This window comes from Takifugu rubripes, chromosome 4, assembly GCF_901000725.2.
Source record: "Takifugu rubripes chromosome 4, fTakRub1.2, whole genome shotgun sequence".
Taxonomy (NCBI): Eukaryota; Metazoa; Chordata; class Actinopteri; order Tetraodontiformes; family Tetraodontidae; genus Takifugu; species Takifugu rubripes.
The window spans coordinates 8034458-8058680 of record NC_042288.1 but is presented as its reverse complement, the minus strand read 5'-3'; the positions used below and the strand labels follow the sequence as shown (position 1 = coordinate 8058680).

Genomic DNA, 24223 nt, shown 5'->3' with positions numbered 1-24223 from the left:
AAGAACAGAACTACAAGCACACATGCACAAACACAGACACACACACACACACACACACACACACATACATACATAGAGAGAGGTTGGATCGCCTCTCTATGTCAAATCAGTGCATTCCTTATTAACAGCCTTTTTCTTTTCTTCTCTCTGTTTTTCCATCCTCTTTTCCCCTCTCTTCCTCCCCTCATCTCTCTTGCCCTTCCTTCACTTCTCCTCTCTCTTTTCTTCCCTTCTCTCCCACTCCTCTGTCAGAGAGCAGATCTGCCTGAATAATTTCTTCCCCCTGGACCAGCACTGCTCTTTAATTCATGAGAGTGCAAGAGTCTGCCATGTGCGTGTGTGTATGTGCGCGCGCGTGTCAGAGAGCGTGTGAGTGTGTGTATATTTGTGTCAGCAAGTGAGAGAACAAAAAAGAGAGCTGGTGACAGAAAGTGTGACAACCTCAATGTGTGTGTGCGTAAGCGAGTTCACTAAAGTATAATTGTGGGGTTTTGAGGCTGCTGCTTTCCAGTGTGTGTCTGTGTGTCAGGGCACCATCATTTGTGTGTGTGTGTGTGTGTGAGAGAGAGAGAGAGAGAGAGAGAGAGAGAGAGAGAGAGAGAGAGAGAGAGAGAGAGAGAGATTCAACTACAAATCTATTTTTAACTTGGTTGAAACTGGCTCAGAGTTGTCTGAAACTGACTCCTCAAATGAATCTCTTTCTTCCATTCCACGTTAAGCTATCGTTAAGATAAATCATCTACTCCTTTGCAAACTCTTCAGAATGGATCTTTAAGCCACTTTCAGAGCATCTCCAAATTAATTATTTGGTTTGTCAGCCGTTCTAAATTGAGACATTTAGCTGATTGCAAATCTCAGCTGAAATGCTCTGATCATTAACTCCAAAGTTCATTTCAGCTGCAATCAAAAGTTTTTGGTTGCTCTCTCCTCAGAACGTGACAGGACTCCATAAAAAGGATCACAACCTTTTATTGAAAGCTGAGAAACAAAAGAAAAGGTACGATAATAGTCTTTATCATTGTTTTCACAAAAGCAGTTTGCACGCGTGTGCACGAAGCTGCCGCCGCCTGGAGTGACAGCAGGTAAAACCTCCCTGGTTTTAGTTTTATAGGCAATAACAAACCATGGCTGTGGGTCTGAAACTAATTTATAGCATTCATTTGAGCAGCAATATATTCTTCTTTACTGACTGAGATTCATCTGTTAATATTTGAGAAATGCCATTTATTAAATCCTTAAATCACAACAGTTTTCCAAGCAAAACGTGACATGACTCTAAAGTCTGACAGTACTGAGCTTTACAGTCAGGAAGAATGAGCTATGGTATATATTGTTCCATTTGTTATCATCTGCTATGTCATTTTGGAATAAAGCCATTCATTTTTTTTATTTGCAAGGAGCAGTTTTAATTAACTGTGGCAATATCTCAAATATCAGACTTTAATTAAGCAAAGAGTTTTGAATTTTATAAAAACTTCTCTTTCTGTTCATTTTCTAGTGTCCATTGTGTAATAAAAATCATCCCAAAGAAGAGTCCGATGCATTTTGGATCTGCCTTAACTGTGTTTTAACGTATCAATAATAGAGAAGGGTTGCGTTAGAACAACATATGAATTTTTAACATAGGCACATTTAGTTATCTGTCAGACGACATCCCATTCAGAGAAGATGTTTAGAGTCCTGATTTGTGGCTTTTATGACTCTCTATAAGCATTTTGTTCTGTTTGGGCTTAAAGTATTCAAACTACTGTAGTGACACACAAATCAGGCAATCCTAATCCCCAATCCTAAAAAGACCATATTAAACGAATTAGCAGTGCTGCAAACTACGAGGCACTCGCTACGTGCAATGTTATTTATTAAATTACCGGTATCATAAAAATCTTCACTTGTAAAAACAAAGTTGTGTGTTGCAGTAACAGGTGACAGTAAAGGAGATTTGCACTGAAACCACCATCTCTCTTCACTGAGGTGAGTTCAGGGTCATTGTGTGTAACTCGATTCTTGTGGCGCACGCAGCGAAGTCAGACCAAATCAGGTAGATTACGCTTCGGGTTTCCCCTCTCAGGTCCTGCTGTCAGCAGCTGGACTTGAGGGGACAAAAAGTTTCTTGAGATTGAAATTGAACAGAGAAAAAAAGAGCGCAGTTGAATCTGTTCACATCATTGAAGCAATCAAAGACGTAAACGCACAAAAACACGTACATAGTAATCCCATCTGTCAATATTGTCGCCCTCTGGTGGTGGGCTGCAAGGGCCCAGTTCTGCCACTGCAACACAACAACATATCTGTTAGCAAATGTTGCAGTAAAAAGTTGCATTTCTGATTAATGGATTTTAATGACAGGTTTTTTTAGGCCTCCCACTGCATTCTGCACCCCAAAATCTTGTCTTGTGGTCCAAATTTGCTTTTTATCGCAGTCTTTAAGTAGAGGGAGCCAGTACGCATTTATTTCATCTTCCAGCATTAATCAGTTAGTTTCAAATTTTCTACACCCTTTCCAGAAGATAGAGAAGGGATTGTTTTCTTTACATCTTATTCCAAAATGTCCCAAACTCCACCCGGAGGAATGAGGAATAAGAAATGCATTAAAACACAGGAACAGAAGTAAAATCACCAAGAAACAGCCCACATTTTTATGGCACGAGCTGAGAGAACCCTGCAGCGAACCGATAGCTGAACATACTTTTCTCCGCCATTTTTCTCACACCAACGACAGGTGGTGTAGCATTTAAGATCGCCGTTAATAAAGTCTAGCAGAAGCTTCATGTAGCGATGGAACAGTCTGTGAAAAAAGAGACGCTTAAAGGGAAATGTTTTTCGATGACAAAACCTCAGAACATATAAAATGTGCATCAAATGTTTCTTTCATGTTTATTTTACTTGATTATTCAGTGCAGCGACAATGACACAAAATAAAACGGGGCCTCATAAGCGGCACTAAATTCCTCCCCAGCATGAGCAGAAGGCTAAACATCCTGTTTTGGTGTCAGTCCCTCAGGATTATTGAGCAAAGTGCTGCTTCCCAGACTCTTCATTTTGCTCAGACTTTTAACTGTCACACGAGGAGAGAGAGATCCACCTACAAGAGGAAGAACACACAACAATCCATCCGCCAACAGGACCCTCGAGGGACCTGAGCACAATACATCTGGCAGAATAGTCGTGCGTTATCAGTAAAACAATCCGATTCTCCCATTTCTCGGATGAAGAGAACTTGATCTCTCGCTGTTGGTGTTACCGGTGCTCTGATGATCTGAACCTGAATCTGACGTTAAATACGTCTCTCCTCCTCGGGTTTGTGGAAGGTAACGGTTATGTTTAACTGTCCAACTGCCACTGTTTATGGCTTTTCTTAGAAACTCCAATGTTTTTTTATGTATTCGGTTTCAAAATGTAAGACTGTGGAACTGCCGAAACGTGAGAAAAAGGGGAGATTCTTTCAAATGGGAGGTGCTGACGTCATAGCCACAAATAACGAATGATGAATTCAAGTTTTGGTGATATATCATGACGAGTGTAACATTAATAGCTGATAAAATGCAGATAGGTAAAGAGATAAGATTATACAGGCGGAATCCACCTTCAGAGGCATTCATTTAACAGTTTTCACACATCTGTTTCTTTAAACAAAACCCATAAAGTAAATGTTGAAGAGGCAAGTTGTGGGATTAACCAGACAAAGTAAAATAAGGAACTTCCTATAAATTCGGCAGAAAATAGGCTAGCAGTCACGGACTGATGATATCTCAGCGGAGGGACTTTCTTCACGCAGCACAAACAGCGGCTCTTTAAGCTTGAATTGCTTATGTGTGCCTGGTTGGAGGCAATCATTCCTGCCCTTTCCTCGGTCCCGGTGTCGTGCACAGCTGCAGCCTGCAGCCAATGACTTGCTTACCTGTCAGCAATGCAGACAAGGTGCTGTGGATTGTCCTTGAGGAGCAGGAGGAGGCAGAGCCAAACTGACCTGCAGAGGATAGATTTGGCAGTTGCAGGTTTCTACAGAAAACACGGGAAAGGGGATCGACCGTTGCGCTTTGCAAATTAATCAGGAGATGTTAGCTCTCAATCTGCAGGAGTAAACAGATTAAAGTGCATTGTGGGCTTTTCTTTCTGTGTGTGCATCCATGTGTGGCCTCAGCAGGAAAGATCGATGGCTGTATGAATATGAAGAATGCTGTTATAAGGAAAAATGGTCATGCAGCAGATATAATGATTTATTAGGCTGCCGTCATGCCCCCGCACGCACGCACACACACACACACACACACACACACACACACACACACACACACACACACACACAAATCAGGATGGGGAGCAGGAGAGAAAATAAGAGAAAATCTTTGCATTAGCCAATATCAACCTATTCTATCTTTTACATTAAGCCTTTGGCCATAGGAATTAAGACAGTATAGGTTCTTAAATAGTTCACACTCATATATTCATCAGAAAACTGAGCTGCATGGTGAAAGATCCCCATGTAGGATCAATATGTAATACATCATTAGCTCCACATAGTATATGAACTAAAATAATGTAGCATCCTAGAACACAGAGCCTGTGTGTGATGGCGTTTGCAGCCTGACGGGCTTTTGTAGGGTAAATTTGCTGTCTCGATCATTAAAGCTTCACACTTCCAGTGGTGCAATGACATAAATACCCAAACCAGGGAAAATGCTGCCCCTTAAAAGTAAGACTCGTTAAAACACAGGAGGGCAAATGAGAGTCCAAAAGGAGCAGGCATGTGTGACCCATTTTGGTTTCTGAGTGTAGTGGAGTTTGACACATGCACACACACACAGACACACACAATTATGAAATAGCTGGAGAATTGCGAAAGTACGTGCAGGAAGGCCAGACGTGTCAACTTTGCCAAGTAAAATGATATTCATAGGTTAAGTGAAATGCAATTAAATCAAGACGAATCAGGACTTGGGGCATTAAATTTACTGCTGTTTGGCTTTTACTCCCCAACCAGGATGAACACGAGTTTAAACACACAGGGCTGCGACAACCACTGCAGATATTTGTTCTGTTTCCTTATTCCCTCCCCCTTTTTTTGGCCCACAAGATCTCAGTTCAGCGATGAGCTTCAAAGATCTCAAACGGGTTTAAAATTCCAGCCCATTACCATCTATGTACTCAAAATCTCTAATAGATGCAAAATGCTAATAAAACAGTCCTGTGCCCACTAGCCAGATGGTGACTTTTTAACAACCCTTCTGCCATAGAACATTCATCTTTCAATTCGTTTTATTAATGAATTCGTGGAAGAGGGTGAATCCAAAGAACACAGAAAATCAGTTTATGTAACAGTCTCCCACTGATTGATTTGCAACACATTTGTTGTCTATTCAGGAAAAAGTTCCCTCGCAAAATATAAAATATAAATCACTCAATCTCTAATTTTGCCTAAACCAGCTCGGACTCCTCTCATGCAAAGCAAGAGTTTTGATTCCAGATCATTAGGTTGCTAGAGGTCCCAGAATGAGACAAACATCCCATAAAGTGATCTGATAATTGTAAATGCAAACAGAAATATTTCAGAATGATAGATTTTACTGACATTCTATTCAGGTGAAATGCAATACGTTTTTTATTAAAATTATTATTATAAGATTCATCCCCTTTCTTTGAAGTTTAGTGAGTACTTCTACAAAGGCTTTTACTGACATTTGTGATGTGTTGATAATATAGAACTCATTAGTTTTTGGTGATGTTTTGGATTCCAGGGGGACTTTGAACATTGATCTTCTAAATATCAAAACCAAGGTGCCTGTATTATGGCTGCCTATAGGTATTTTAAGTGGAACAACCTCCATTAAAAGGAGAAAACTCCTGCCTTGATTCTCTAATTGGAACCATTGCCTATAATCTGCCACCTCAGTCACGATCCTTTCATCGACTACAGGTATTCCAGATAATTGGATCGTTCGTTTTGCGCGTAACAATATGTGGGGGGTAAATGACCTGCTTGTCGACATTGCAACACTCCCCCTTAGTGGATACACGTTAAAACTACAAAAACCGACATTCCTTTTGCAGCGTTCACAGCCATTATTTAAAAATAATGATTAAAAAAAATAAATCAAATAAAACAACTTATGAGGTCTTTACAAAATTTAAGGTAACATCTAAACCAGTTTTTCCCCCTAAAATGTTAGTTAACGGACTAACAGGTTAACATTCCTTAATTGGATGTAAACATTTTAGAACAGAGGGTTAAATAATATTTTTGAAAAGCAAAATGAATAAAATTGATAAAGGATAAGGTAACAGTCACCGCTTAGAATTTGTATTTTAATACAAGAAAAATAATAATACATAACTATGCCAATTTTCGGGAAGACAACATATAATATGTACAGACCCTTTTCTTCAAGTACTGTTTATTTGTGGAGTAAAAATATGTTTTCGTTTCTTTCTTTTTTCCAGTTGACTACACTACCCGAAATGCTTTGCTTCGGACGTCCTGACGTCAAGGGAACAACAAGTTGCATGTGGCCTGAGCGCCTTTGCTAATTTTCTAGCAATGTGGAGCTGATTTTACAGCTGAAAGCAGTGCATCAAATTAAAGAATAGCGTCTCTTGTCTTTTCAGAAATTTGCTCATAATGCCTCCAAAGAAACCCGCACCGGCATCGGGAAACAAAAAAACTCAAGAGAAGAAAAAGGAAAAGATAATTGAGGTACAATAGTACACGCGACAACATGTCTAGTTTAGCATTAGCTAGTCGGTGGTGATATTAGCTGCGTTTAGTGCTAAGAGATTTTAGCATAAGCGAAAGTTAAACTTATACCGGCTTCGCTTGTTTTCTACGAGTAGCGATCAATATTGATCTTTCCAAAGAATGCTTAAAATATTGCCGTTGCAATGTAATGCGATAATCCAGCTGTCAAAAGGCTAACATTTTTGACAGACGCGTATCGGTGATTTGACTCGATCGAAGTGGCAATTGTTGGATTGTGGGTACCTTATTATTAATGGTTTAAAGACGTACTAATACATAACATTGTTCTTAAAACAAAACATGTTGTTAGGAGCACATATATGAGTGTTCGGTACGCAAGACTATCTTGTGTTAATGATAATGTAGCTGGCGTCTTGCTTTGGGCCCGCTAAGCAATAGCCAACTTCTGACTGACGAGTACAAAGTGGAAAATTATTAGAACTTAACCAAATACTCACATGGTCCACTTTGGAGTTTCATTTTTCATGGCTTTAATCTCTCTGATGGATCAAATTTAGTTGTGTGCTATAGTCTGTGAGTGCATGCATACAGACAGCATTAAATGTTTAACAATGTTAAACTCTGATTAGGTTTTTAGGCTTTTTTATATTTTATAAATTTATATTTGTACCAAGCAAATATAAATGTAATGCATCCACCTATGACAGTAGTGTGTAGAGATAAACTTGTATTTTAAGCCTGTAGTCTTCATGATTTCCATGTGTCTTGCTTGTGTTGCAAATTGTTACCGAAGTGGGTAAACATATTATTTATTGCTTTATGTGTTTTTCAGGATAAGACATTTGGCTTGAAGAATAAGAAAGGGGCAAAGCAGCAGAAGTTCATCAAGAATGTAACACAGCAAGTTAAATATGGACAACAAAGTGGCCGTCAGGTTGGGGGCAGTTATTTTCATTATCTGTTGTTATTATTATTATTATTATTATTATCATCCCAGTTTCTCATTTTAGCACTACTGAAATAATGAAACTCTTAGCTGTCATATTTATTGCCTATTATCTTTTTGATAATATAGGAAAAGCAATATTTCTGAACCACACTGAGTAACATGCATGTATGCACATGTATGTTCATATATATATCTACATATATGCTTTATGGAAGTTATAAAGGAAAAAAAAACATTGAAATTCATGAAGTTTAAATTACCCGTCCCTTGTTACCTTGTGTAGGTTGCTCAGGCTGACCAAGAAAAGGGCAGTAAAAAGACTGACAAGAAGAAAGAATTGGACCAACTCAATGAGCTGTTTAAACCTGTAGTTGCTGCCCAGAAAGTCAGCAAAGGTGACCGTCGACCGTGTTTTTACTGTGTTGTAGTATGAGATTATTGGTTTGATTTTTGGACTTTGTTACTTTCTCAATCATATGCTATAAAATATGTCAGCGTGTTGTGCCAGCCAGTTTGTGTTCATTAAATAGTGACATCAATTTAAAATATTTGTGTCTCTCTTCTCTCGTTTCTGTAGGTGTCGACCCAAAGTCAGTGCTGTGTGCGTTCTTTAAGCAGGGCCAATGTACTAAAGGTGACAAGTGCAAATTCAGCCATGATTTGTCTGTGGAGAGAAAATGCGAGAAAAGAAGCCTCTACGTGGATGAAAGAGATGAAGAATTGGAGAAAGGTCAGTGTATTGGAGATGCCCAGGATGTTTTATCAGTACATATCACGAACAATGAAATCAAGAACATAAACTAATGAGTATTGCTGTAAAAAGAGGAATCACAGGTAAACTGCGGATTAACTGTAGCAGTATGTCTTTCTTCGTCACTATACTTCTGCCATGCTGCCCATCAGCTGAGAAACCCTTTAATTTAAAACAAAAAGAAACATAATGCATTCATTTTGTTAAGCCCATGATATATAAGACCACCACCATTTATCTTCCATCTCGTTTAGATACCATGGATAACTGGGATGAAAAGAAGCTGGAGGAGGTGGTCAACAAAAAACACGGAGAAGCCGAGAAGAAGAAGCCCAAAACGCAAATTGTAAGTACACTGTATTAATATTTTAACATGGTGTAAAACCACAGTGTCAGCCTGTTGAGCTTTGACATCTCCGTGATGTTATTTGCAGGTGTGCAAGCATTTCCTGGATGCTATAGAAAATAGTAAATACGGCTGGTTCTGGGTGTGTCCTGGTGGGGCAGATACCTGTATGTACAGACATGCCCTGCCAGCTGGGTTTGTGCTGAGAAAGGACAAGAAGAAGGAGGAGAAAGAGGAGGAAATATCACTAGAGGAACTGATAGAAAATGAGGTAAAGATCAATAACAGTAGCCCACATCTCTCCCTTACAGTATGGAGTCAATATTTCAGCCATTTTGTGTGTGTGGGGGGGGAACAAAAAACGACAATTTTGCTTTGCCTCTATATTATATATTTCTTATTATGTAACTTAATGCCCATCCCAACAGCGCGCAGCTCTCGGGCATAATGTGACCCGCATCACCCTGGAAACTTTCCTGGCTTGGAAGAAGAGGAAAAAGCAGGAGAAGGTCGGCACGCTTCCATTAAACTACCGCGAGTTTACATCAGATGTCACGTCATTGTCCAATTTCACCCATATAATCATGCAATTTGTTTTGCTTTTTTTGAAAGGTGGACAAGGCAAGAGAGGATTTGGAGAAGAAGAAGGCTGACTTTAAGGCTGGAAAGTCATTAACAGTAAGTTTGGCTGCTTCTGAATGTGTGTGTGTGTGTGTGTGTGTGTGTGTGTGTGTTTTAATTGCTTTATGTTTAATTGAATCTTGTAACTGTAGGTGAGCGGCCGTGAGGTGTTTGAGTTTCGTCCAGAGTTGGTCGATGATGACGACGCTGAAGCTGATGACACTGAATATGACAAAAATAAGGAAGATGAAGAAGAGGTAAATGTGTCTGTTGGCTGCACAGACAAACCCTGTAAACTAGTTTGTGCTGCATGTTTGTCCAATGAAATGGCTGAGACTTGTTGTAGAGTTGAGTACCACTTTAGTTATTTTACTACTTGTCAGTGCATGCCGCTTGTTCTATTCACATTTAATTTTCAAAGACACCAGCGTTTTTAGTTCAAGAGCAAACTGGGTTTTGGAGGACAGTTTCTTCATTTCTTCTCATCAGTGACTACATGTTATTGTTGTCTACATTGTATACACCTCTTATTTCAGACCAAGACGACAGAGGTCCAGGACATAGACCTGTCCCGCTTTGTTCCAAAAGAAGTTGACAACACGGGCATTACCATGGCAACCATGGACCGCTTCACCTCAAGGAATAAAACTCAACCAACGGAAATAGACGGTAAGCAAATGCCCATCATTAAAATGTGCAGTCGAACCTTATTGCAAATATTTACAAACCAAATTGGTAGTACCAGTTGTTTCTTTATTTAATGGTAGTATGTGTAACTGCAAATTATGGTGAATGTGTGTGATGTCTTAATACAAATCTAATTATTATTAAACCACAGAGGAGCAGCTGAATGGAGCTTGTGGTGGTGCTGAGGTCAACGGTCTATCAGGAGCGGAAGGAGGCAGTGAGGAAGATGAGGAGGTACCCGTGGATGAGAACCTCTTCACAGGAGAAGACCTGGAGGAGCTTGATGAAGAACTCAGCACAATGGCACTGGAGGACTGAAGAGCTTGAGATGGAAGCTAGGATGGACTGAGGGATGCATGGAGTTTAACACCAGGGACAAGATGTTGGATTTTTAAATTTCAGAGACTCCAGAAATAAAGCCTGATTATATTATGACATCACTGCCTGTCTCTCGCCCCGTTTTCTGTTTTGCCCCTCCCACGTGCCCTCACATCTTTGGCTTCCGGTTCAGGTTTACCACACAGGGCTGATAATGAGGTGGCCTTTTTGGCGTGAATGTTTGGCAATTCCTACCTGAATTCCACTAATGTTGACTCCTGCAACAAATTGGGCTCATGTTAGATCCTCTACAGTGTTTGTGCCATTTCAAAGAGCATATGATGAACGCACTATTCACTGCTGAAACATGACGAGCAGAGCTGAAGACATCAATTCATGTAAAAGCTGCTACCAAATGAAGTCAATCATGAGAAACGTCACTGAAATCAGTTCAAAGCCAACTTCATTTAAGCTAATGTAAACGACTGTGGAAAATATACAAAACCTCGAAAATTAAAACAATCCAATGTGCAAGTGATATTTCTTATCAAACTTTCAACCTAATGTAAATAATGTTCTCATGAGCTGCCTCTTGAGGAAGAAATAAAGATTACTGTACATCCAGTGCTGGATTTACTCCAAGGCTGTCAACTCTAGAAGTCGAGTATGGATTGTGTTACATCAGCCGATGCAAGATTTGCTACGATTGATTTTTGCTCTCCAGCAGGGGTGTTGGAACCCAGGCCCTGAGGGCCACAAGCCAGCCGGGATTTCATTCCTCCCAGGTAGAAGACAGCTTGCACCAAAGCAACCAGTAAATCTGGTGGAAGTGTGGTTGGATTGCAGCCCTCAGGGACTGGGTTCCTACTTTCTTGTTCTAGAGAAATAACATTCTACTGTAGTCCCTCAGGGTTGGGGATCTACAGGGATCTCCATAGGAACGCGGTGGGCAGAAATTACACTGTGTCCATGGCTGGAGCAGCATCGACGATGACGTCCCTTCATATCGCAGGGCTAAAGGTCACATTAACATAACTCTAGTATTAAAGAGTTTTCCATTTTCTGTGCATGCAGGTATTCTGTGCAGGTACAAAAAAGACAAATAGACGACTGTGCATTTCTCTTTATTGTTGCCCCCCCCCCAAAAAAACCCACTACAGATAGTCTAACAAATGACATTGAACTCAGCACATGGCAAGAATAGGATAGAGGCCAATTCTTCAGATATAACTAAACACTAATCATGTAGTTTCATCATGGCATTAGGCTCAAGCTACACAAAGGATTCCCAGACAGTCAGGGCAAAGCTCTAACGTTGGAATTCTGTAGTTGGAGAAGCACAACGCTGCAAGGAAACTACACAGACTAACGCTGTAGCGAAGGTTACTGCAGTGTGCAGCAGTGAGTCACAGCAAGGGTCAGACAGGTAATTAAAGGTCTTGATGTCGTCGGTCTGTCGGTCGGGTCAGGTCAGATGTCATTGTGTCGTGACAGTTGCCTAGGGGACAAGAAGCTGCAGTGTTATTGACAGGAAAAAACAAAACTCAAGTCTAGCTTTCCCCACAGTAAAAATCATTTTTAAAAGGTTTTGTTCACTACACGCGTCAGTGTAGCACGTGTCAAGCTCACTTTTTTAGCGTGACAAAATGTGAGATGCTGACAAGTCTTCTGTTCATTGTCCCGGAAGAGTCACGAGGCGAAATGTTAGAGTCTTTAATACTGTACCTGACGGCCTCAAGATTAAAACGTCTATTTAACTGCTTACAATGCAGGCTACTGTTGGGGAAAGCTCTGATCTGGATCTTTCAGATCTTTTCCTTTACTGAAAACAAGGCGCTGTAGTGCAGTCAGTGCAGCAGTCATAGGACTTACATGGAATCCACATTATAAACATGTTTTGATGTCTTACAGATAGTAACCTCTGCAGTGACAAAGCTTTACAAGGTTTACCCACTTATAAATAACGTAGGTACACTTCTACCTTTAGGACAAAATCCAGTAAAATCCAGAAAAACACATTTTAGGAATTTTAAATTTGTATTTTATTGCACGGAACAAGGATTGGGAATGTCTAGCAACCAGCAAGACTCCTGGCTCTCACGGACCTGTTAGTTTAATAAGTCGAACTCGTGACCTGTATAAGACACCTGTCCACACACTCAATTAGACCAAGGACAACAGGAACAAAACTAGAGCCACAGCAAGCTGGTAGGAGGTACAGGACAATGAGCCAGCAGCTTGGTGAGAAGGCAATAGTAATAGTTGGTGCAATTGTAAAAAAGAATGGAAGACACTCAAAATGACTGTCAAGCTCCATCTGACGGGCTCCTTGCAAGTTCTCGCCTCATGAAGATGATCATGAGAAAGGTAAGGGCACAGCTTAGAACTACCCTGGGAGGACCTGGTCAAAGGCCAAACTTCAGAAACAAAGTCCTGCAAAGTCCTAAAATCCTGCAGTGTGCAACAAGCTCCTTCTCAAAACAACACATGTCCGAGGACCACCTGGATGGTCCAGAGGAGGCATGTGGTCAGAAAATAGAACTTTTTGGGAAAAGAAAGGATGAGTACAAACCCAAGCACATGGTCCCGGGGGTGGAAACAACATCCTTTGGGGTGCGTTTCTGCAAAGGCTACACCTACCACTGCACCATACTAGGCGAGGATGAATGGGACCATGCATCACAAGATTTTGGGCAACAACCTCTTTCCAGTAAGAGCACTGAAGGTGGTTCATAGATGGGTCTTCCCAGTATGAGGAGAAGGTGACTAAAATCCCTGCTGCAGTGTGTGCAAACCTGGAAAAGACCTACAGGAAATCTTTGATCTTGGTAATTTCACGAAGCTGTAATTTTCCATCGTTCCCCGCAATAAAATTATTTAAAATCCTGTGTGATTTTCTGGATTTTTTTTTTTCTTTCAGATTCCATCTCTCAAAAGTGCACCTACAATGGGTCTCATTCTTTGCAAGTAAGAAAACTTGCAAAAGAGGTGCATAAATTACTTATTTTGCTCACTAAGTGGATGTGAGTTTGTGCCACTTCCATCTGGTGGGTGTTACATGTCAAAGCACCAGCTGGGTTCTCGGCAAGACATTAATATGACAAGATGATCAATTGTTTTGACTTTGCTGGCTTATCTAACCTTTATCACGGACAGAACTGCTCTGTAGGACATTCTGTGGTTGGATTGGTGCGATCAGACACAGGTTTCATCATACAATCAAACCCTGTTTCTGATACAAACCATAAAACTGGCCTTATTGCAAATACAAAGGTATACCACGTTGGCTAAATAAAATATATTGTCACCAAAATTTAAAAGCATACCAGCGTTCCCTGCAGCAGAAAACTCACCCTTCTATTCCCTCAGTAGGTACGAAGGCGTTTGTGAGACTCCTCTCTGGGAGGATCCGCCAGCATCACCTTCATCCTTACTCCATTAACCATGCGGCCGTTGAGCACCGACATGGCCTCATCTGCACACTGTGGAAGATTGATGCGGTTTGACGCCAGTGACGGCCAAAACGTTAAGACTGTATCCAACTGTTCAAAGAATCACCTGTTTGTCTGCGTACTTCATGTATCCAACCTTTCGCCCAGACACCAAATGGACCTCAATAAGTGAACCAAAGCGACTGAAAAGGCAGGGAGTAAACAAAACCCATTTGGCCGATTTACATTTTTATTCAACTTTCCTTGAGGATAGTTACCAGAAAACATCTTCCAATATATCTGTAGGCAGAGTGGCGGGGCTGAAAACGACAAACAAGCGCTCCTTCGCCTTGCTGTCCGGGGGAGCCAGCTTTTTTGGAGGAGGCAGGTTGACGTCCGTCTGAATGCGGGAGATTGGCATTGCAGAGAAGTTCTGGAGGATGACAAACATCAAGGATTGATCAACTTTGAGATAAATGTATCAGGCAAATTTAACTAAGAGAGCTCCTCCAGTACTTAATAGTTCCTGATGACATGGCAAAACTTTAGTCATTACCTTTACCCTGCAACATTTTGTGTGTTGACTGCCAACAACAGAATTCCAATTTATAAAGTTATTTTTGTCAAATTCAGGAAAGTTAAAAAAAAAATAAAAAAAAAATAAAATAAAAATCCCCCCAGACCTAAATGAAGAATCATTTCCCCTCCTCACCGAAGGTTTCATTACTTGGCTGGTGGACGGACCATTCCACACTGCAGACATCATCTGGGCAGCAACAAACTGCATGGCCATCCGTCCCACAGAACTGCACGCACGCACACGCACACACACAAATGAGATGCATCTTTCAAATTATTTTATATGCCCATAAACATTTCAGTCCAAAGGAGTATTGCATACTTGTCCATTTTGTGCAGCAATATTTCCGCGCACAGCCAGATTTTCAGTAATCGTGATGGTAGCTAAACTTTGCTTAGACCATGTTACTTTGTGTCTGTAATACAGCATTTACACGTCCATCACAAACTTTTTATTGAGTCAGACAGTAAACAATTCCCATGGACTTTTGTTTGTGGTGACATTTGGACCCATTTTCAAAGCTGATGGGTACATAAAAGTTTTACTGCATGTAAATGTTTATGCACCCGCTGCGGTCCTCTCCGTCTTCAATAAAATTTACTACGAGTCTGTTTCCTGGCGGATACTCAAAGCCATTCAGCTTCTCCTTGGCATAAACTGCTGATCCAAGGTTACTGTAGCGAATCAGGGCATGACCTGGGGAGACACAATACACACACGTTTCACATTTCTTCACCAAGCAGACTTGATCTTTATCGACTGTATGCCACATGGACTCGCAGACCTTTGCCAATTCCATAAGCATCTCGCTGAAGTTCACAGTATTCCATGCCTGGAATGAGGTCAAACAAAGCAAAAAGCTGTTCCTGGGTGAGTCCGGCTCGAGTTGACACCATCAGGGAGCGTGTGAATTCACCAGAGCGGTAGTCAATGACCTGGTAGTTGTTGGGGTCAGCTGGTCCAGGAAGAGAAGCATCACAGTTAGTACCAGGACATTCCAATGAGACTAATATCAGACACTGCTATGAAGGAAAATATGAATATTTGGCATTGTTCAAGTTACAATCGCTTCCCTCTTAGATCAATGAGCTTCTGGCCTTACGCAGAGGGAGCGCATACTGGTTCATCTGCTCGGCACCACCCATGTAATCGTTCCTGGAGGATCCTGCAGGATAATCTTCATTTGCTGTGGCTTTGTTCCGAGGCTCAGCCAAGATGGCTCTGTAGGCTAAAAAAGCCAACATTTATGACCCACAATTTCCACCCAAAACAAGCTTTTAAAACTTTCTGGAGAAGAATGACACTGAAGAGTCAGGGACAGCCTTACTTTTGTCACAGTTCTCGATAGCGAGGGAGGCTTGGGATGGTTTGTAGTATCTGACATAACCCAGTCCTTTACTTTCCCCCGTGGCCTTGTTTTTGAGTATTACGCAATACTCGATATCGCCATATTCCTGAGGACACATATGCCATTTATAAAATCTATATAGATCTATATAGATAGAGTGATGGATGGTGCGATATGTGCAAATACTTTGAAGGTCTCTTTAAGATCCTCCTCAGTATAGCTTTTAGGGATGGTGACGAATATCCTGGTCAGCTCTTCATCTTCGACATCTCTGTGTCTTGTTGAAGAACGTGACTGGGCAATAAGTACCTCCAGGGAACAACAAAACAAGGGGAAAAGACAGATTTTAAAATATTCCGCCATAACAAAATAGGACTAACAGATGCACAGTGGGATTTTAAAACGTTTCACTACATTTGGCATAAATTTACATTTTCTTTTGTGTTAAGCTGGCAGAGAAGTGAATCAAAACGTCAGGACTGACAGGTGTGTATCTGTGACGTAACATGCTAACAAGCTAATTAAGGGCCGGATCCCGAATGTTGGACAGCAGCAACCAAGGTTCTTCCAAGTCACGACAAGGGCAGAAGACATTCTCCCTACCTTAATGGGTTTGGTTCCTTCCGAAATCACTTTTCCATGCATTTCTTCCATGGCGAGGCAGGCCTGCGAGGACCGAGCGAATTTCACATAACTGATCCCTTTGGGCTCCTTTGTCTGCTTGTCTTTGACAACCCAAACACCTTGGATGTCTCCAAAGATAGAGAAAGTGTCACGAAGTTCATCTTCGCTAATGGACCGACTCGTGACCACGAAGAGCCGGCTATTGGGGGGATCGTCGAGATTTTCCACTTGTTTGGAGGAGTAATCGTCCATCTTTGCTTCCTGTTTCTCAAAATACCGCAGCTGCGCAGTATCGCGTTGCCTTCAAGTACTCTTTGTTCTTCTTCTTACATGTTTAAAGTGGTTGGCGTCCAGCTACAGGTACAACAGTGCCCCCTGCTGCTCCGGAGTGTGGGCCAGAAAGTAATCTACCACCAGAACGTTTACACGCACACCGAACCATAAATATCTAAACCATTCCTAACCTGCCTTATATCCTATAAAAAGGTCCAGTGTCCCTCAAGAACTTTAATACTATCCTGACTCGGGCTTTCTCACTCATTTACATGACTGCCTTTAAATTTAGTTCCTGAACCCCTAACTCCCTCAGACTACTTCTCATCACCTCTCTCTATATGCTCGATGTGTCAATTATGTTAATAGACAAGAACTTCACATGATATGTCTTGACGGCTATTCAATGATTTCAAGCTTGTCAGAATGATGAATTATCTGAGCAAATCAGAACCTTGTTGTGTCCAGCCTCGTCCATCCATCCTAACGCTACAAACATTGCCAGCATCTCCACCATATAGACCCATAACATATTTGATGAGCTTCTATCCATCCTAATTTTCTTTTCTGGTACAGCTACCGCAAATTCTGTCACTTCTATCACAGTTTCTTAAGCTCCAGCTGCATAAATCAGCATATAAACCCCTATATTCCTCCATTATATGATAAATAGCAGCACTTCCCAAGTCTGTTTGACCAACTACCAGTCAATTAATTTGCCACTCTCCTAGTACTGCTTTTGTGACAGTCACTGGGTCCCAGCAAATTTGCTCAATGACCCCTAGCTAATTCTGCCATAATCGGTCATGTCATTCTTATTAACGCAACATATACTCTTTTCATTGCTGTGCTACTAGCTCGCCACTTTCTACCTGTCGGACATCTCAAAACATTTATCACCTTTTTGTATTTTTCTTTTATTCTGCCACTATGATCCACCCATGTTAACAGTGAATCAACTCCCAAAAATTCAAATGTTTCCACTATGTCAAAGACATTCCTATACATTCTTATTTTCCATTCCTTTATCTAGTCTTTTCCTACTTTAACCAGATTGTCTCCCTCTCTCCAGCTGGCAGCACACACCTTTTTTGTAAAGCTTCGCAATAAAGCCTTGTTGAATTTACATCTTCTGGCTTCCTTTGAGCCAGTCCATAACTCTACAAATTTATTCACCATTAGAATAATACACATAATACAAATGACACCTCCAGCCAACATTTTCCACACATTTTATGAGGAAAATAAATCAGCCATATATAGAATATATATACGTATGAGGGCAGCTGATGAAGGTGTCACAGGCCTGTGAGTGACTAGCTTGCCATGTTGGGGTGAGGGTTGGATCCCGGCTATATATGTCTAACCTTATTGTGTGTTTCTCTGTGTGTTGTCATTATTCACTCTGGTGACCTTTGTAAATTACCTCAGAAAACTTCAGTTGAATATTATTTTATATAAATCTCTATATAGATCTCTCTGAGAGCAAACTTAAAGCACTCTCAAATGAAAGGTATGTTTTTAATGGCAACTACTGAAATCTAGATAATTTGTGGGCCTGAATTTGTGAAATGAATTTGACATTGGTGTGCCCAATTTACCAATATACAACACTCCACTACTATTACATACATACATACATACATACATACATACAGACAGACAGACAGACAGACAGACAGACAGACAGACAGACTGAATAGCTCTATAAACATGGTTAAAATATATATTCACACATAGTCGGAAAGTCTATAGTTTGTTCGTTTATTAATTTATTTCGTTTTCTTGCAGCAGGTGCTGTTGCGCTCCTCGACGGAAGCCGGGAAATGTTTCATGAAGAAACTGCGGACCAACACAAAAGACTATTTTTTCCACTTGCTCTTTACTGTCCTAGCCACTGTCTTATCGCTTCCTCTTTACCATGATAATGATCTGAACAGTATCAATTTATTGAATAGTACGGAATTTTACTGTCTAAAGTAGACTTTTTTATATGAATCATTTTAAAAAAGTCTATTTACTCGTAAAAGGATGCAACGCTTATCTAAATGGAACGTGGCCTGCTACTCGCTTTGCGCAACCACGAGGAGTTTTCTCGGCACGTGATTGGTTGATGACGTCTAAAGCCGGTGCCTATAGACACGAAGTGACCTTCTTTACGACCGACAGAACCATTTCGGACCCATCCTAGGGAGCATCCTGCACCTGCAGCAGAGAGATTTTCCTGAAGCACATTTTCTAGGTGAGCCTTTTGTCTCCACTGATAAATTATATCTCAAGATCCGAGTGTTGCTGATTAAGTTTAATATCGCAGACGATTAAAGCCGCCTAACGGTACTCCTTGGTCAGCAGTAGCGCTCCTATTGGTGGATGGCTCTGGTGCTCTCTTTACACACGATATCCTCAACGCTGCTATTTAAGGATATTTTTTTCTTATTCCTGGGAGAAATCTCGTAAGCCCTTTTTGGTAGTTTTAGTGAATATGTGAAAATAACAGCGCTGAAAGGAGGAATTCAGCACCGACATTGAAGCATCCTTGACACCCTGGAAGCGTTACATATCCAGGCAAATCAAGCTAGCAGACCGGCTCCACCTGTATCCCAGACACTGTACCTTTATTAAGTTTTGCTATGTCTATAAGAAATTAATGGCACCAATATAACGATGAATGTCATTGTGTTATATGTCGTGCCCTTGGTGTTAGAAGGGAAGGATGCGACTCGGCCGGTACCCGCCATGTTAGAGGCGGGTAACGGCATAATGTAAAGCAAGGGTAACAACCATGTAGTGAGATCGCAGTGGGAATTTAGGTGTTTCCAGGAGATTCCAAGTTATCATTTGATCAACAAAGGTAATCCCATGAAGAAGTGGAGAGATTGACTGCCCCCTCTGCAGTAAATGCTTTAAATCTTCCTCGGGGCATTCTTAACACGTCCCACATTCACCTAAAAGTTTGCCGTTTTCCAGTCAAGTCCCCCGGGGGCTGAGCAGAGTGGGCGCCGCCGACAGTGACGCTCCTCCCGGGGCCTGAGCAGCGATTATTGTCGCTGTGAGCGGCTTCTTTTTTCCGGTATGCGGTTGAATCTCCGCAATGTGACCTCTGCGGGGTGCAAGTGCGCATTACAGTGTCAGAAAGTCTCGGTTCAAGTTTTGAAAGTGCCGTGTAGATTTCACCTTAAATGCCCTTCGCAACATGGCGCCAGACAGAGCAAAAGCTTCGTCCACAACTGCTCTATGAATAGGACAGCTTCATTCATGGATCTGAACCGGATTGTCATTACTGTTATTACTATTCCTCTTTTTGATGCCTCCTCCATGAAGGCTGTGTTTCGGCTGGAAAATTATAAGTAACAGCTCCAATGTTTCTTCTCCATTTGCAGATCACCTGTTGTGTGTTATTAATAATCACTGACTTCTTTTTGTCTTCTTTGTTCCTTTCTACAGCTGACAATGGGAGACATTGCAAAGGGAAAGAAAACTTTTGTCCAGAAGTGTGCCCAGTGCCACACTGTAGAGCAGGGGGGCAAGCACAAGACGGGCCCTAACCTCTGGGGACTGTTCGGACGAAAAACCGGTCAGGCAGAGGGCTTCTCGTACACAGATGCCAACAAGAGTAAAGGTCGGTGCAACAGTGACGCTTTAACTAACCCGCATTAAAGTTGTGGTGGCTCCACTTCCTGTTGTTTACCTCAAGTTGTTCACTTTTTAATAATTACCGCAGGAAAAAGATGGAGGAGGTCATTAAAATGCTCACTGATTGTCGGCGTCATCTTTTCCAGGTATTACTTGGAATGAGGACACCCTGCTGGAATATCTAGAGAACCCCAAGAAGTATATTCCTGGAACCAAAATGATCTTCGCCGGCATCAAGAAGAAGGGAGAACGCCAGGACCTGATCGCCTACCTGAAATCAGCAACCTCATGAAGGAGAGCCACGAAATAAATGTGCTCAAAATGTTACAGTTTAGTTTAGTTTGCACATGGAAAAGATTTGGTTTTGTGTTTAGTCATTTGTACATATATTTATTTATGTGACCTGGGGGTCAGAGAAGAAGATGCGAGTTACTGTTCAGTGGCTAAACATAAAACCAGTCTTCATGTTGTTGTTTTGTTGATTAATCTGGACTCAGCAGACCCAGTGACTGTATTTAAACTATGTACATCTAATTGGCTGTTTTTGGTGTAAACATCAGTCTGGTACATTCTACCTAGAAGAGCCATTTGGTATCAAATGAATTACTAAAATAAGTATATTAGACTAATGGATTTTAATTTTTAGTGCTAACCCTGCAGCTTTTGTTACAGCTTGATTTTCTTTACACAGTCGCACAGTGTAAATATGTTACACTCCCTGTCTGTCTTGTATAATACAGCCAAATTTACTCATTCTATAGTTTCTCTTCTGAACGCTTTGGCCAACATATGCCGTCACATTTTCTGCCTGCTAACCTGGGACTGCCTCTGAGCGCCTGTTTTTACCTGCGGTACAGTTTCATTTTACTCTGCGTACGAGATGACATCATCTGCTGCTTTAGAGCTAAGAACTACACATAAATATTTCCCATTTTAAGGCCACAGACATGCTGATATCCATGTTGTGTGACTGACTGAACATCATTGGGAATCTTTTTTTTTTTAGAAAAACTGTGAAAGGAAAGACCTGAAGGGAAGGAAGATTATATTAACCTGGTTTCACAGGCCTGAAAGGCTGTCCTTTAACTCATTGTACTGTAATTTGGCATACTGTATGCTCAAAAGGAATACTGTAATGTGATATGTGTGGTGTAGCCATGGAGAAGATGAAGAATTAATTAAAGAGAACACGCAGACAAGCGTTTCCTGATGGCTCATCTTGTTTAATGCTTTTTTTTCCTGTGTGATGTCAGCTGAGGGCAGATCAGGTCCTGATCCATGCTAAAACACCACCCACACACCCGTGTCTCCATCAAAGTTGAGTGTCCAGCAGAGACAGAGACCAGATCATCAGCCTGGATCTGCTCCCACAGGGCGCAGATGGAATTGTTTATGCTCTGAAGTCCTAAATTTATATGGATTTATTAACACCAAAGCTGCATGTGGTTTTGTTGTACGGCCCTGGTGGAGGCACTGGTTTTAAATGTGCCCTTTAAATAGCCTGTGGTGTCCGTAACGTGAGGAATCTCAGCCTCTTCGGGGGGAGGGGGCACTGGCCACACGAGTAGTCCTCAAAAAACAACAAAGAAATGTGGCAAATTTAAATCTATTTTCATTGGTAAGACAAAACTCCTCTGCTGTGAAGCTTTCCCCTTTGCTCCACCTTACTGGTGACCCTGAGGGCAACTGGGAAATAAATAGAAGCAAGAGGAACAAATGGTCGGACAGAGAGATCACAACCTCTGAAGCTGAAAATATAAAAACAGTGTCTTTACGAAGTGGAGAGCCACGAGAGAGTGCAAATGTAATCCTAAACTAATACCAAAGTGGTCCAGACGGCTTCAATCAATTAAATGTAATTTTAAAATGTCCTGGGTCCCTGTTGGGATTTCTGGGTTGTGTCTATCTTTGGCCTGCAGGGTGCGGTGTTGAGCACAATTGGGTGCAGCTGGCACTGCAGGTGGGCGCACCTGTAGGCAATTTACATCTTGCTGCCTATTTAAGCAGGTTGTGCCTGCCTGTCAGTGCCGGGGGGGTCCTGTTCGTGTGTGGTGTCTGTTCGTGTTGGGAGCTTGTTTGGGTTCCTTGGTGTTGGCTCCTGTTCCTGTGTTCCTGTTGCCTTGGAGGGTCGCTCCTATTCCCGTGCTTCCGGTTTCCCTGGAGGACCGCTCCTGTTCCTGTGTTCCTGTTGCCCTGGAGGGCCACTCCTGTCCCCGAGCTTCCAGTTTTCCTGGAGGGCCTCTCCTGTTCCGTGTCTCCTGGAGGACCGCTCCTGCTCCCCTGCAGTCTAGGAGGACTGCCTCTGCCCTCAGGGTCTCGGGGCACGTTCGTGAGGCGAGCGTGTCGCGCCGGACTCCCGGGTCCTCGCCGGTCCAGAAGGACTGCAGCCGTTTGAGGACTCACCGGTGTTCCGAGTTCCCGGCAGTCCAGGGGGACTGCGTCTGGTTCGGGGACTCGCCGATGGACCTGGGACGGGCGGACGCTGCCTCCCGATCCCCATGCGGTCCAGGAGGACTGTTTCTGTTGTGTGCTCCCCTTCCCTGTAAATAAAGCCCTTGACTTCTCCACCACTGTGTCCTGGCCTGCGTTCGGGTCCGCTACCACAATGTATCGTAACAGTCCCATTGAAATATTGAAGTCAGATATGCTGCATAGACCTAAATGCCATATTTACAGTACATAAAGTAAAAGCTCCACTGACCTTGGCAGAAGTCAGAGTAGCGTCTCTTTTCAACTGCTTTCAATTCTTAACCTGTAACACAAAAAATGTAATAAATACTTTTCTGACAATTTTGAGACCCAGATCTGTCATAATTTTACATACCCTCTTAGAATGTACATTAATATATTGTATTCTATATCAGCCCCTGGTTTTAAAACTCTGACATTATTTGGATTTATCACGCCACCCTTTAGGTGCTGCAGTTATATATATGGCCAGAAGATGGCAGCATTGGCCATATTTTAAATAACTATAAAACTTCACATTACAAAATTTCAGATGACGAGTTTCAGATGATTTTTTCATTCATAGAGGTAACTTTCTTATGTGTCCATCACAATGCTAAAACACGCACTTTACATTTGATTCATTTGGCAGATGGCTCTGTCCAAAGCGCCTTACAGTGACCTTTATTTCCATTTCCTCCACTGTCTTTTCTAATCTGGTTGTGTTCCGTTCTTTAGTCTTTGGTGTCACCAGAAATGAAATCTAAGATACACGGTGATAGGTTACCATCCGCATCTGTGGACTACTGATGTGGACATGCTAAATTTAAGGTTACAGATGATTTTCCGGCCAGTGATGGGAAAGAAAACAGAAAATCCCTTCAGTGATTCCGTTCCCAAACATTCCTGATGAAAGTCAACGGTCACACTCTGGTCCTGACCTGCAAAGTTTCCATGAGAACGGAGATGTTTTTTTTTTTTTATTTCTACCTACCTACTGTAGACATCCTGGCTCAACTTTAAGTGAAACTGGGTGTCATCTTAAATTTATTAATTTCAGACCATTAATTAATATGTAAATCTACAGAAAACTAGTAAGGCAATATATTACTTGGAGGTACTCAGAAATACTTTCACAATCTATTTTAGTGATTAAATAATCAATTTTCTTTGCAGTCATTTGCCATCTGATTAGCCCTGGACTGTTATCTGCTAAGATTCCCATTTTCAAAAAGTACAGCTGCATGAATTATATAATAAAGAACTGCTTCCTGTAATTTCTTTCTGCTGACAAAACACAATAGAGATTGAACACGAGAGTTTATGTGTAACACATACACAGACATATACAGACATATACAGCATTCATGCCTCTGTATTAAGGAGTAATAAATAGGAAATAGTGATAAATATCGCTGGGATGCTTTAAAAACAGGAGGCACATGTGAGAAATTTAAAAATAGCTGTTGAGCAGAAAACGAGTGAAAAGATATTCATGTAAAAATGTGGTGGATATTTAT

At 41.5% G+C, this 24223-nt stretch overlaps 3 protein-coding genes and 1 long non-coding RNA gene across 4 annotated transcripts; 2 read left to right on the top strand and 2 right to left on the bottom strand.

Annotated features, from left to right (window-relative positions):
- Positions 1-1837: 1837 nt before the first annotated feature.
- Positions 1838-3967, bottom strand: LOC115249551 (uncharacterized). Its single transcript, XR_003888231.1, has 3 exons — positions 3899-3967; positions 2205-2269; positions 1838-2089 (listed from the first exon to the last, which is right to left on the bottom strand). It is a non-coding gene; the product is annotated as an uncharacterized lncRNA (long non-coding RNA).
- Positions 3968-6480: 2513 nt separating this feature from the next.
- Positions 6481-10990, top strand: zc3h15 (zinc finger CCCH-type containing 15). The gene is made up of 11 exons (XM_003963798.3): positions 6481-6691; positions 7527-7628; positions 7927-8038; positions 8221-8373; positions 8649-8740; positions 8829-9011; positions 9169-9249; positions 9353-9418; positions 9514-9618; positions 9898-10030; positions 10200-10990. The coding sequence occupies exons 1-11, from the start codon at positions 6617-6619 to the stop codon at positions 10364-10366; spliced, it is 1269 nt and encodes a 422-aa protein (XP_003963847.1). The 5' UTR covers positions 6481-6616; the 3' UTR covers positions 10367-10990.
- A 484-nt stretch (positions 10991-11474) lies between these two features.
- rbm45 (RNA binding motif protein 45) lies at positions 11475-16640 on the bottom strand. The gene is made up of 11 exons (XM_011603062.2): positions 16329-16640; positions 15912-16034; positions 15705-15831; positions 15480-15605; positions 15162-15332; positions 14944-15073; positions 14510-14603; positions 14076-14230; positions 13925-14000; positions 13720-13848; positions 11475-11864 (listed from the first exon to the last, which is right to left on the bottom strand). Exons 1-10 carry the CDS (start codon positions 16599-16601, stop codon positions 13732-13734), a joined length of 1392 nt encoding a protein of 463 aa, XP_011601364.1. The 5' UTR covers positions 16602-16640; the 3' UTR covers positions 11475-11864; positions 13720-13731.
- A 2106-nt stretch (positions 16641-18746) lies between these two features.
- On the top strand, positions 18747-21470 carry LOC101077993 (cytochrome c). Its single transcript, XM_003979534.3, has 3 exons — positions 18747-18864; positions 20067-20241; positions 20402-21470. Exons 2-3 carry the CDS (start codon positions 20073-20075, stop codon positions 20545-20547), a joined length of 315 nt encoding a protein of 104 aa, XP_003979583.1. The 5' UTR covers positions 18747-18864; positions 20067-20072; the 3' UTR covers positions 20548-21470.
- The last annotated feature ends 2753 nt before the right edge of the window (positions 21471-24223 follow it).